Source organism: Oncorhynchus gorbuscha, linkage group LG03, assembly GCF_021184085.1.
Source record: "Oncorhynchus gorbuscha isolate QuinsamMale2020 ecotype Even-year linkage group LG03, OgorEven_v1.0, whole genome shotgun sequence".
NCBI lineage: Eukaryota > Metazoa > Chordata > Actinopteri > Salmoniformes > Salmonidae > Oncorhynchus > Oncorhynchus gorbuscha.
Genome location: NC_060175.1, coordinates 42,079,623 through 42,094,111, shown reverse-complemented (window position 1 = coordinate 42,094,111; position 14,489 = coordinate 42,079,623). Strand labels below are relative to the sequence as shown.

General features: G+C 46.2%; 1 protein-coding gene across 11 annotated transcripts in view; it reads right to left on the bottom strand.

The window, feature by feature from the left end:
- LOC124031388 (eukaryotic translation initiation factor 4 gamma 3-like) overlaps window positions 1-14,489 on the bottom strand; it is an 82,844-nt gene that overhangs the window by 10,579 nt on the left and 57,776 nt on the right. For 5 of the 11 annotated variants that reach the window (XM_046342553.1, XM_046342554.1, XM_046342557.1 and 2 more), the window contains exons 4-16: window positions 12,339-12,431; window positions 11,933-11,983; window positions 11,695-11,727; window positions 9,170-9,190; window positions 6,447-6,626; window positions 6,225-6,336; window positions 5,925-6,031; window positions 3,298-3,432; window positions 2,181-2,358; window positions 1,269-2,039; window positions 876-964; window positions 317-578; window positions 72-193 (exon numbers count right to left, since the gene is read on the bottom strand). In XM_046342553.1, the coding sequence (XP_046198509.1) occupies window positions 72-193; window positions 317-578; window positions 876-964; window positions 1,269-2,039; window positions 2,181-2,358; window positions 3,298-3,432; window positions 5,925-6,031; window positions 6,225-6,336; window positions 6,447-6,626; window positions 9,170-9,190; window positions 11,695-11,727; window positions 11,933-11,983; window positions 12,339-12,431 (2,154 nt within the window). The remainder of the gene's footprint in view (window positions 1-71; window positions 194-316; window positions 579-875; window positions 965-1,268; window positions 2,040-2,180; window positions 2,359-3,297; window positions 3,433-5,924; window positions 6,032-6,224; window positions 6,337-6,446; window positions 6,627-9,169; window positions 9,191-11,694; window positions 11,728-11,932; window positions 11,984-12,338; window positions 12,432-14,489) is intronic. The other 6 variants (XM_046342560.1, XM_046342555.1, XM_046342562.1 and 3 more) reach the window with 6 other exon arrangements.

Genomic DNA, 14,489 nt, shown 5'->3' with positions numbered 1-14,489 from the left:
TAGGGCCTTGCTCACAGCTAACTCATTCTGACCACTATGTTGAAGCTCTGCTCAGCCCACTCTTCACACACCTTGTCTAGCACAACGTCACTGATCTGAGGCAGCCCGTCTGGCTTCTGTGTACAGGCAGCCATGAACTGAAAGCCCAGCAGGAAGTCCCGTTTGTATTGACGCTTCCCATTAGTCTCCAGATCTGAGGAAACAACAAGAGAGAGGTGAGGAAAACAGCCCTGCTCATTTCATACTGTGCAAAGGTTGTATGACTGTTGAGTGAAAACTAAGCGAGAGACACTAATGAATAATAACCACCCCCTACCTTCCTGGAAGAGGTCTGGGGGTGCTCCTGTGGAGCCCTCATTGTCCCCAGGGGTGGCCCCGCTGTCACTGCTCTCAGTCTCCGAGGTGTGTCCTGCTCCGTTCCTCATGGGCTCAGCCTCCCCGTTTTCCTCGGGGGCTGGGGGCATCTCCTCTGCCTCCAGGGCTGAGGGAGCTGCTGAGGGTGGGGGTGAGGTGCTGCAGCTCCTGGCGGGTGGCAGGGCCTGGTCTCCAGCAGCCTCTACCAAAGGCTTGAGCTCCTCCTGGGGGAGGGAGGGGAAGCAGAGGGGGTTAGATAGAGGGACAGAGCTGCCTTCAAAGAGTCGGCTGGGAACACTGATCATGATGGATAACTCCTTGCCAACGTACTCTGACGATAACACCACTTCAAGTCATTCATGTCTGTGTTCCACCGCCACACATGTGGAAACATTTTCCATTTGAACTATTCCCCATATAATCTCTCTCCCCTTTCTCCGTCTACTCTGTTTATGCTTCCCCCACTCCATCTCCTCCTCCTGTTCCCCCGCAGTGAGTGAATAAGAAGGGTTGTTGCTTACCTCAGTCTCCCTCTGTTGGGCATCTCCAACAGGACTCTCTTCATTTGGTTTCTTCCAGGTCTTTGGTGCATCAGGAGCAGCCTGACATCCTGCAGCGAAAACAATAGCAAAGACATTTCAAAGTCGGCTATAGGCTAACGATTTACCCAAAATTGCACCCACTAAAAATCTATGACTAGATACTTTTAATAGCGGAAAATAGTGGCCTTCCTCTCAGAATAATCATGAACTAAAGCTGTTGAGCTCAGCACTGATCCTGTTTGAAACAGATTCTATAACAGTGGACAGTCTTAGTTGTGTCCAGCAGCAACATTTAACAGTTTATATATAGTATACACGCAGGCATCCATGTGACATTCCCACGGTCATCTGTACCCATGGTTATGTACATACCTGTAGTGGGACTCTTTCTGGAGAGGGCATGTAGCTGTGGTTCAGGCTTGTTGTCTGGTGTTATGAATGCCTCTGTCCCTGCTTTGAGAGGGACGTCTTTAGTGTCGGCGGGCTTGCTGGCCTCCGCTGTGGCCTGCACTAGTGGTGGAAGGCCAGGGGGAGGTGCTGGAAAAGCAGGCGCAGGTTTGGAGGTCAGAGTGACTGGCACTACAGTGATGGGTGCGATAGAGTCCGTGACAGCAGGGGGGATCTCTGCTCTCACCTCACTGGGCACAGCCTCACTACAGTCTTCTCTGAAGGCTGGGGTTGTAGCCTGGGGCTGGGGTGGGGAGGGAGAGGGATCTAGGGGGGAGGGCTCCTGGGCCTGGGTGTCCAGCTCAGCCCCAGTGTCAGCATGGCCATTCAAAGCTTTTGGGGTTAGGGTGGGGGAAGCAGCCAGGGTGTGTGGGGCTTCTGGAAGAGGCTCCACTGTGTTTGGGGTCTGGGAATGAGTCGTGGGAGGCAGGGTCTTGGGCTCAGCTGCAGAGGGAGTGGGAGTAGCAGGCTCCACTGCAGAGGGCTGCTCAACGGGGTTGGGGCTGGCAACAGGACGAGGGGCAGAGATGGGCGCCACCATCACTGGGGCAGGAGAGGGAAGCTCTTTTTCTACAGGGGGAGATGGGGCAGTTACAGGTGCACTGGCCTCTCGCCACGCCATAGAAGGTTCTGGTTGTCCAATCCCGGGAGATGAAGGCTTCTGGATAACCGGCTCCAATTTTGGCTTATCATATACTGGAAAAGCGAAGAGATAACACTGACATTAAACACAAAAGAGAAAATTATTTGTGCTCTCTCTTTACTGAGTCAACGTCTTGCTCAGGGCTCTGCTCTCAGAGCAGAGATGTATATTGCCTGGAGGGTGGAGGGTCAGACCTGGCCCTGGTTTGCTCTCTGCAGCCCCAGGCGTGGGCTGCTGCTGCTTGGGGGGCTCCAGGCTGTAGGCTGGGTGGGCCTGGCCTTGGCCCTGCTCCGGAGTCTGGCTGCCGCTCGGCTGCTGCTGCTGCGATTTGAGGTAGAAAATGTGAGGATAATGAGGGTGCGGCCATAAAAACTAGCAACATGGAAAGACAGCCAAATAAGCACAAACGAGCACAAAAATAGAATTAAGCGGAAACAAGGAAATCAGTGGGTATGGTTAGAAATATTGGCAACGGAAAAGACAGGGGAAGACAAGGAGAGACAGCAACCAAGGAAAGCAGGCAAAAAGGGGAAAAGAGAAGAGCGCAAGAGTAGGAGAGAATGACAGGGAAATGGAGGCACGTAAGGTAAAACAAAGCAAAAAAAGAAGAAGGGGAGTGTAAAAAGGACAAAAGACAGAAAGAGAGGAAAGACACACTGTTAACGTCCAAGGAGAGGACAAGAAGGAAGTGTCACAACAAAAGACTTCCCTCCACAAAATCCAGAACAAGAACTGTCATTTAAGATGATTGCCCCTTTCTATTAGAATGCATTCAGCAATGACTCCTTTTTTTTGAATAAATAAGAACATCTTATTTCTGGATTCTTCATGGAGGGACAGAAAGCAGAAACGACATGTTCCATAAGAACATTTACTGTACCAGAAGAGAGGGAGGAGATACACTGATACATGTAGATAGGTACGAGTAGGTATAGATGTGTAAGCCATAGATCTGTGTCCAAGATTAACATGATAACCAACTATGACCAATGAAATACAGTGTGTTTAGGTCACGGTTGTAAAATAACCATGGTTTCCTGTTACTCCAATTGAATAGCAAAGATTGTGAACCTAAGGCCAGGTAAGTGTGCTTTGTTTGTCCTATGCGCAGGTTTTACACAGCTATGAATGAGAGGCTAATAGCTCAGCTCAGTTCAGTGGGTCAGTGGCACACCATGGCACCCTTTGTGTGTGTGTGTGTGTGTGTGTGTGTGTGTGTGTGTGTGTGTGTTTGTTTGTTTGTTTGTTTGTAAGTGAGTGAGAGAGCATTAAGCCTAAGAGCAGGAAGCATGAGAGTAGATGTGTACTTACCTGCGGAGGGGTGGGGGTGGAGGAGGGTCGTCCGACAGGGGGAGTTGGATTCCGGCTCCCTGTGCCCCCTGCCATGATCTCCTCTGTGATGTCCCTGCCTCCCTGATTGGGGTCACGAATACGGATCTGGGAGGACAATGACACAAAAGGAACGCCGTCTCACTAAAGCACCAGTGTCTCAGAGCAACCCTCCCCCAGCCATTTAAAACAGTGGAGCGCGTAATGTACAGGAGTACTGACTGAGTCTAAAGAAGCATTAATACATCTGTGACCAAACGTTTCAGACATTCTTATTAATCTTGTGCAAATGGAGAGAAAAAGCTTAACACTTGACTTTTTACAATATCTCATATTTCAGTTAAGGCATTTAAAAGGGTTTCTGAAAAGATAATGTATTTTCATGTGGGTCTTCAAACTGAACAGCAAAATATACCCCCCCGACTCCGGATTGAAGCCATTTTCCCCCTCATTCATCGCCAGTCAGCCTGTGCAGCTGATGGCACATCAAACTACAGTTAACTGCCAAAATAAAGAAAACACCAACAGCCACCAGAACAGCTTCAATGCACCTTGGCATAGATTCTACAAGTGTCGGGAACTCTATTGGAGGGATGCAGCACCAGCCCAAGTGCTGTAGAGACTGTTGTCCTTCTGGCAGGTTCCTTCATCTCAGCCAATGAACTCTATAGTTCTGTCAGAGTGGTCATTGGGTTCTTGGTCACCTCCCTGATCAAGGTCCTTCTTGCCAGGTTGCTCAGATTGGTCGGACGGCCAGCTCTCGAATATGGGTAGTTACATTTTTTGTTAATTTCCCAATGATTGAGACCACTGTGCTCTTGGAAACTTTCAACACTCTCAATTGTTTAACACCCTTCCCAAGATATGCCTCATGTCAATTCTCTCTCTCAGATCTACGAACAGATCCTTGGACTTCATGGTATGGTTTCGGCTCTGATGCACTGTCAACTGTGGCACCTTATATAGACAGGTGGGTCCAGCTTTCTGGTGTTAAAGAGCTAGATTAAGGCCTGGCATACATTAAGGCTAGGGCTCCCGAGTGGCGCAGCAGTCGAAGGCACTGCAACTTAGTGCTAAAGACGTCACTACAGTCCCTGGTTCGAATCCAGGCTGAATCCCATCCGGCCGTGATTGGGAATCCCATAGGGAGGCGCACAATTGGCCCAGCGTTGTCCGGGTTTGGCCGTGGTAGGCCCTCACTGTAAATAAGAATTTGTTCTTAATTGACTTGCCTAGTTAAATAAAACAATTCAAACAAACCCTGCTTCTACACAGAAAAACTCTACTGGCAACCTAGATCTAAATGAAACCATGTCATCCCTCATATACCTTCTCTGTAAAATAAATATTCTGTTTCAAAATGCAAGTTAACCTGTTACTCCTACCCCCTACTTTTTCGAACATTCTGTTAAAAATCGCGTAACATTTCAGCGCCCTGCTGCTCATGCCAGGAATATAGTATATGCATATGATTAGTATGTGTGGATAGAAAACACTCAGACATTTATAAAACTGGTTAAATCACGGCTGTGACTATAACAGAACGTGCGTTTCATCGAAAAGCGCAGGAAAATCTGATCACTGAAAATGGAAATATATATCCGCCACTTCAACCCATTGATAAAGGCGAACCACAATAAATGGGGCTGAGGTTGCAATACCTACAGCTTCCACACGATGTCAACAGTCTTGTCATTTGCCTAGGCGTTGTTTCTTGGTCAAACGAAGAAGAGACAGCCCATTTCTTCAGGTCTCGAACCGGATATTTTGGTTGAGATTTACCCAGACATTATTTCCAGACGTACCCCTATAGAATATACATCGCCTCGTGATCAATTTGATCGCTTATTGACGTTTACTAATACCTAAAGTTGCATTACCAAAGTATTTCGAAGTGTTTTGTGAAAGTTTATCGTCAAATTTTTTTATTTTAAAAAATGACGTTACGTTATAAGACGCTATTTTTTTCCGTTTATCACACAGTCTTCATAGATCGATATCTAGGCTATACATGGACCGATTTAATCGGAAAAAAGACCCAATAGTGATTATGGGACATCTAGGAGTGCCAACAAAGAAGATGGTCAAAGGTAATTAATGTTTTATATTTTATTTGTGCGGTTTGTGTAGCGCCGACTATGCTAATTATTTTGTTTACGTCCCCTGCGGGTCTTTTGGGGTGTTACATGCTATCAGATAATAGCTTCTCATGCTTTAGCCGAAAAGCATTTTAAAAATCTGACTTGTTGCCAGGATTCACAACAAGTGTAGCTTTAATTCAATACCCTGCATGTGTATTTTAATGAACGTTTGAGTTTTAACTAGTACTATTAGCATTTAGCGTAGCACATTTGCATTTCCAGATGTCTAGATGGGACGCCTGCGTGTCAGGTAGGAGCAAGAGGTTAAAGGGGCTCATGGATCCAGACACGTCTCTTCATCAGGTATCATTTCTCATATCCTCTCACAGTATGAATGTGGAAACAGAAGATCTGGTGCCTAACTGAGCACAGATGGCCTACGCTAGTGTGTATCCGTATGTGTAATGCTTACATACATAGGGAGCGTGTGATGTCTGTGTTGAGATGGCAGCTTGCTGAGATACTCACTGGTTTCTTCTCACGCTTGGCTGGTGGAGGTTGCTGCGGTGTAGGCACTATGATGGGGGGTGAGGGGGGGTACACCTGCTGTCCTGGATAGAATTGAGGTCCGGGAGCTGAGTCAGGAAGGAGTAAGAAAAGCTGAGTATGGTGTGTGTCACTCTCTGTGTGTGTAGCTGAGGAACAAACTGAGTTGATGGGGTCTGTACAAGAAGATAGAAAGGACAGATGTGTGCTTTATGGAAGGAGAAAGCTATTTTAAATCAGACTGGTGGGGTTAGAAGGGGTGTGTGTTTGGCGGAGACTCACCATACTGAGCAGGGTACTCCCCCGGCCCAGGGCCAGGATAGAAGGTGCCAGACCCCGGCGGCTGCACTGAAAACGGCTGGGGCGGCCCCACATAGGGCGTACTGTGGCGATACTGTAGAGGGAGAAATGGAGGGCATAGAAGAAAGGGTTAAAAGCTGCGTGGGGGAAGTGGTAGAGGAATTCCTGCTGGAGAGCAGCAGCAGCCTGGTCAGTCAGTCCCACCTGTGGGATGTAGTACTGGGCAGCCTGTGGGGAGGGGAAGGGCATGGGGGCCATCATCATCATGGTGGGCTGGTTGGGGGGGTATACCGCCGCTGTGGGGTTCTGAGAGCCGGGCCGCAGAGATGAAGTGTTGGTGGGGATGGTTGGCCGCGCTGTCTGCATCTGAGCCCTCTGGAAAAACTGAGAGGCGAGAGACACACACACACACACACACACACACACACACAGACCGATATTACATGTGAGAGGACTTAGTCCCAGAGAAGCAAGAGAGGATCCACAACTTTCCCAACAGCAGTCTAATCTCTTCATGCGTGTCCTGTGCAGTCTCATTTCAGCTTTGTGGACGCAGGAGCTCAGAGAGATGAAACCAAGGAGACCTTGGAGACAGAGAGCATTATCTCGGAAGACCAGGTGGATGGCACATCCGACTCCATTGCGCTCAAACAGCACACATTTCCCCAAACAGCATAAACAAACCCACTGGACACGGGCCTGCAGGGTGAATCCTGACTCCTCCAGCTGGGTTCCCTCTGCCCTCATCAGAGAGAGATCAAGGTTGTGAAAGGTCTCAGAACACAGCGGTCTACCAGCAGCCTCCGCCACCCAACCTGCTGTGCGGTTACAACAGGGCTTAGAGAGCACGGTTCCATGCTGCCAGAGTCAACCACCAACCAGCGCACAGCAACACCCTGTACCTACCAGACATGCTGTTACACGCCACACACGCTGACTTTATATGCAACCACATTAGTTTACAATGCAGTGTCCACAACTTTCAAATGTGTAAAGTGCTCATGTTTCTGCTATATAGTAGCGGTTCCCAAACTATGGGCCACGAGTAATTGTGTCTCCCTCTGCCATATGGAGAGGCAGCAAAACATATCCACAAAGACATACTGCAGCAACTCCGAGTGTAAAATACATCAAACCACATCGACTGCGTGCACGCCTGTTCGCAAACTGTGTGGAGATATGGGATCAGAGCATGACAATTTGCTATTTCACACCGAGGCCTGGTGGTTATCAACGGGGAGAATATTGGAAAGATTTTTCTAAATGAGAAACAAACTGGATGTAAAAAAAAGACTGAAAGAAAAGATGACTTTCTTTGTGATAAATAGAAAATGGCGTCTCCTTGCCGATGTAACAGACATAGGCTATTTTGAAAACTGAATGCAAGCATGCAGGGGAAATACAAAAACGTACTACAGATGTGTATTCAGAGGAAATATTTCTTATACATAAGCGAAACCATGCCCCCTTTCCTTGGCTGTGGAAGTTTCTAACAGACAACAGCAGAAGTGAGTGTCCCACAGGAGTGGCGACTGCTCACCTCCAACGCTTTGAAGAGCACTTTGGGACCTACTTCCCGGACTTGGACATGACGTTTGACTGGGTGTAAAATCCGTTTGACTGTGATCCTGGCTCAGTTGGCATGCCAGCAAGTGAAATCACAGCTGATTGAGCTGTCATGTGACTGAATGCTGCAGACAACGCATTCACAGGTCATTACGGAGGAGATTGGGTTCTCAAAGGGTATACCTTACCATTTCCCCCCGAGCATTAAAACGCATGGTACCCTTCGCCAGCTCATATCTGTGTGAAGCTGGATTCTGTGATCTCGTCTGAATTAAAATCAAATATTGATCCAGGACAGGACAGCAGATATGAGGTACTGTCGACCACGTACCCTGACTTTGAGAAGCTCCGACGTGACATGCATCAAGCACACCCATCTCATTAGTGGTGGTGAAATAAGAGAATCAGAAATGTCAGACTGATTTGCAATTGACTGCCATAGCCAGCCAGCCAGCCAGCCAGCCAGCCAGCCCCCCCCCTTTTTATTTTATTTTTTCAAATTAACAGCCATTGTTAATTTCAACAACAAAAAATTGACATGGTTGGGGTCATGAGAATTTTCAAATTGGATCATGGGCCAAAAAGTTTGGGAACTCTTGCTACATAACTGGGGCCACAATGTATTATAGGGCTGTTCTGTTAAATGAGGTGAGGTTTTATTTACAATGTGGAAACAGAGCTCTTCTTCATGCGTCATAAAACACAGAATCATAAAAAATGTTCTCATGACTGCATGAAGTTCTGTTTGCAGGAAACTAAATATCACAATCAATGGGGTGCTCAGTGCTGCCAAGCTTTTTCTGGGGAGCTCATAAAATGTTATGCAGCAATCAATGTACTCCAAGCAAGATGAAAGACTCCACACAACAGCTGTGGCCTACATCCTAATGACTAGAGATCAAGGTTACCACAAGCAGTTGACTCGGGTTCAATAATTCTTCAGCGATCAGATACCCTGAAGTATACACAATCTTTATTTAAACTGCGGTTCATTTCATACAAATGAAAAACACTTTTGGTGAGAAGAAGTTAACAGTTCTAATATTCTGCATGCTGTTCATCCAAACTAAGCAAACATGGGAGATTAAGAATGGTGAAGGAGAATGAAGGGAAATGATTGAATGATTACAAGAAGACGTAGGTTAAAAAGAGAGAAAATGAATGAGTGTGGTGTTCAGGCAGTATTATATTGTTATGTTGGAGGGAGAGAGAGAGGTTTTCTACTGAGCATACTTTAGTTAAGATGAAGGCCACTGGAGGGCTCGGGGGTTAGAGGTTAAATGTAAGGGGTTAGGATCGGTAGGTAGGGGTGTTCCTCATGCCATGCATCTGCAGAGAGTTCTGACAAGAGTCATTATTACCTGGATGGGCCTGAATCCTCCCTTGAGTATTGAAGCAGGAAAGAGAGAAAAGCCAAATGGGAGACTGCACTGATGAGTGTGGAGCCCAACACGAACACAGTGAGCGGGCAATCATTCACAACACACTCGGGTTGGGCGATATTTGGGGAGAACTCTCCTACGATATGCTACTCCAAATATCGCAATATTCAATATAGTTTTGCACAGTTAATGACTAGATAATTCTACACTATGCAATTGTTGTGCTTATTTAGATATTATAGTCGCAGTGTAATTAAATAACCTTATTATGGTGAAACTTCATTTTCAACTGCTCCGTTTTGATTTGTAAAGTTCACATAGAGTATTGTCTTGCACCTCACGACATATCGTCTTGCACGTCACAATATCGTCAATATCAAATATCACGATATTCGATTTATATATTGGCCCAACCCTTCAACACACACACACACACACACACACACACACACACACACACACACACACACACACACACACACACACACACACACACACACACACACACACACACACACACACACACACACACACACACACACACACACACACACACACGTGTATATATCATAAGGCTTTCCGCCTGTCACAATATTGTGCAGCCTGTGGGCCCTTTTGCAGGTTGAGCTGTTCTCAGTCCCAGCATGGAGCCGGCTGTATTCCCACAGAGGTGACTTAGCAACACAGACAGAGTGTGGAGGGCTGTGAGGGAGTTCTGTGACATCACAGAGCTCTGTCTATCTAGCTGCTACCATTCACCAAGGACTAAACTCAGCCAGGCTCACTGGTGGTGTCATCACAGTGGTATTCCCAACACCTTGGGGTACAGACAGAGGGCGGGAGTCTGAGTCAGTCCTGATTGGAACGCTCTTCTCTTCCCTTTCACTTTGCTTTGCTCTGGCAACATGCACGGTAGAATAACTAAGACTTTGCTCCACTTTGGCAGTCAGACATGAGCTTGTTGTTAGTATCAGGGAACACCAACAATGCTAGATCTGCTAATTTCAAACAGAGTATAAAGTTATGGAATCAACTGCTTAAGTTAAATCTTAACTCAAAATGTTAATATGATGCTTATATCTGGCTGACATTTGAACTCTTACTGGAAACCTGCTGCTCACAGGTTTCTGCTGCTGCTCAACCTGCTGCTCAACGGCTCACAGTAAACACGCTCAAAAACAAAAAACAAATTATTTTTTGATGTCTACACTGGAAGTAGAGGCTACAACTAAAATTGTCAAATCAAAAAACAAGTGTATCCTTTGTCTGACCTCTTGGTTTGCAGCCCTAAACAGTGAAAGACTGAAGTAGCTTTCTCAATGAGAAATCAAGATAACACGGAGAGGTCGGCTGACGTCAGCAGGCTGAATAAAGAGAGGTTTTCGGCAGATGAATGAATTTCCAGATCACTATGTTGCGCTCATTGTGAGGGGGCGATTGCAACTTATGTCAGAGACGAGGCTCATTTTCTCTGGATGTATAATAGCCCTTTTGTTCTGCTTCATCTGCTTTCCAACTCCACTTCCGTGGCGGCACAAGAGAGGCCAACACCAGGACAGAGCAGAGCCCGTATGTGACAGGGCATGTACTGTGTACTCTGTGCCAGTAAACAGTTCAAATTCAGACACACTGAGCCTGACTGACCTAGGAGGCTGCCTATTAATAGTCTGTCAAAATGGTCAACACAGAATCATCCAGAAGGATGTTGGACAACAAGTTATGGATGGGGTGGGGGTTGCCTGTCTGCCTGTGTGACCCAGTGTCTTCAAAGGGCATCTGATTCTCATTACGACAGAGAAATAAACTATTTCAACAGGGAGGCGCTGGGGGATTCTCGTCTCTGTGGCCAGGCTCATCTCAGCAGTCACAGAGTTATGTTCAATCACACACAATCAAAACCACAAACAATTCAAACAAAACAACATGCAATCATATTTATAAAAAACAATTGTTCATCAGATAATCTAAAACACAAATTGACTCGGAATAACCCTTTCAAAAAGGAGAAGCATCGAGAACATTGTGTATGCCAAAGTCCGATAAACATCTGAGCAACAGGGCATTAGATGTTCCTAAAATGTTGGAGCAGTGCCATCAGCACCACACTTGTTAACACCAAGTCCGACCAACAGTTTGACAAGCAAGTCCACAACAATGCAACATGAGAAGAGAGTCATCACTATAGTATGGTAAACATCTAGCATCGTTGTCTGACTGGCAGTCAGGCAACTGTCATCTTAGATATGCCTTTAAGGACTATGTGGAAAAAATCTCAGACAATGGCTGTTGACAAACAAATCAGACTGTTGTGTGCCTGGGTGGAAAGCAGGCAGAAGGGGAGACATTCTCATTAACTTAGGGGACACATTTCTGTATAAACGGGGCCAATTTCCACTGAGAGCAGAAGCTCTATGCCGACCAATAACAGTGGTGTGATGATGTGCACAAAGCAGCTCTAGCTGAGGGAGCAGAAGGGAGAGGACAGAGGAAATGGGGTTTAATACCTGATGGTGGGTTGGTCGAGGGCCCGTCGCAAACTGATTGGGTAGAGAGTGTGAGGTCCGGCAGAAAGAGATAGGGTAGCGATGTCAAAGCAGAGAGAGGAAGAGTGAGAGAGAGAGATACAGAGAGACAAGATGAGCAATGAGGGGCACACTGAGGCATGGTAATACAAAACCACAGAGAGAGCAGTGGAGCTGCCACGTTGTCATGTTTACTGCCATTAGAGGAGATGATGCAGACCTGGTGGTTCCATATGACAGGGGGGCTGGGGCTGGGGCTGGGCATGGATGACTACATTGAAAGTGCAGATAGAACAGTAAAGTACTTTAAGTATATCATCTTGAAGTCATGGGCATACTGAATCCACACATTATGAATGGGTGACATTTTAACATTAGGTAACACACAATTATCACACTTAACTTGAACGGCTATCTACAACTTTTAGATAACTCAAAGACTGGAAAGCATCACAGATGTCCAAGTGTGTACAGGACTGCCTGGCAGACACACCAGGGCTAATCATTACTGAACAATCACTACCTCCGATGACATTGTACCCCTCTAGGCCAATCAAAATGTCTGGATTTCCAAAAGCACAGCAGTCATAATACTTACGCATGACACAGAGAAAGCGGGCACTTACCGGGCGACTCTGTGGCTGTGCATTCATTTGCTGGGTCTGAGGAGAATACACTAGAGGTGTGGAGCCAGCATTCTGTCCAGTGGTGTATGGAGACTGTCATAGGGGGCGGGACAGCGGCGTGAACGTAGGAGAGAGAGGGATAGAGAGGGGGATGTATGAAGGACAGAGAGAAAGGGGAGATAAACGGAAATAGTGGTTAACAACAAGTTGAGGAGAGATTTGATGAATTACAGCGGTTTGAACATCTTACCTGGGTCAAAATCATTTAGACCAACCAAATTGTTGCTCTCCTCACCAATTAAGAAATGGACAGCGTGTGTGTTAGCATGGTAATCTAGTGTAGTAGTTTAGTGAAACACCATTGTCTTACGTCATATAGATTGGTGCAGAAGGCCATTGGGCTATATGATGACTTGCAAACACTCATGGGATAGATTTTTAAAAGTATTTTGTCTATAATCCGCAGTCATAACATTAAAAAATGTTACCAAGGTGACATTGTCTACTGAACCTCCATCCTCAGAGTCAAATTAGTCAAAACTCTGCAGCTAATTTTGATGTTTTCATCACGAGCAAGTCTTAACTACCTAATTATATATCTAGCTAATAAGTATTGTGGTTGTAGAATCAGTATTATAAATTGCTTGCTAGCTAAGGCAGTGAGTCTCATCAATCCATATAAAACGAAAGCGATGTTAACCCAGCGCCAGTAAACACACTCGATGCTTAATAAATACTCCCTCAAGGTAGCTAGCTAGTGTAGTACAATTATATCTAATAGCACAATGAATATGTTTTCATGATAAGAATGTTTGGCCGTGTTTAGTTAAACGAGTTCTGTAGCAGCTGACTACTCTAGTTGCGACGTTATCGCGTTGGCCAAATGTTACAAAGTACCGAGCCAAAAGTGCCAGTCTATCAGAGTCAAATACATACTTCGGTGCAGTACAACTTCAGCAGCAAGCTGGTAAACTAGCTACAGTAATGGCCATTCCAACTAGCACTAGCTAGCTGCTAACAAGTTTGCTCCGCTGATCGACTATAGCTCAGCGTTCAACTGCTCTCAAAGCCCATCACTAAGCAAAGAACCCTGGAACAAATACACCTCCCTCTGCAACTGGATCCTGGACACATTTACCAGGCTGATCCACAACACAGGGGGGCCTCAGGGGCCCCCTCCTGAACTCCCTGTTCACCCATGACTGTATATTATTATATATTATACTCTATGGCCAAGCAAGACTCCAACACCATCATTAAGTTTGCCGACTACACAACGGTGAAAGGCCTGATCACCAACAACGACGACGAGAAAGCCTATAGGGAGGAGGTCAGAGAGCTGGCAGTGTGGTGCCAGGACAACAACCTCTCCCTCAACATGATCAAGACAAAGGAGATGGTCGTGGACTACAGGAAAAGGAGGGCCGAGCACGCCTTCATTCTCATCGACAGGGCTGTAGTGGAGCAGGTCGAGAGCTTCAAGTTCCTTGGTGTCCACAACACCAACAAACGATCATGGTCCAAACACACCAAGACAGTCATGAAGAGGGCACAACAAAGCCTATTACCCACCCAGAGCACCAAGTCTAGGTCCAAAAGGCTCCTTAACAGCTTAACAGACTATTTGCATTGACCTCCCGCTCCTCCCTTTAAATTTATTTGTATTTTTTAAATGCTGTTGCTACTCGCTGTTTATCATCTATGCATAGTCACTTTCCCCCTACCTACATGTACAAATTACCTCGACTAACCTGTACCCCCGCACATTGACTCAGAACTGGTACCCCCTGTAAATATAGCCTCGTTACTGTTATTTTACTGTGCTACTTCTTTCCCCTTTATTTATAAAACATAATTTTTCTTAACTGCATTATGGGTTAAGGGCTCGTAGGTAAGCATCTCACGCTATGGTCTACACATGTTGTATTCGGCGCATGTGAGAAATAAAAATGTCATGAATATTTATGAGTCTCGACATAATCCGTTGGGTGATTGGTTGAGCCTTCTTGAGTGTGTGTGACGTCACACAGATGCTTTACAAAGAGCCGTGGTGTGGCTATATAGCTGGGATAATTCAAGTTGTGCCACCGGCTGCAGACACTATTAATAGGCCAGAAAGAGCAGCTGAACACAGTGGGATATGGGAACCCT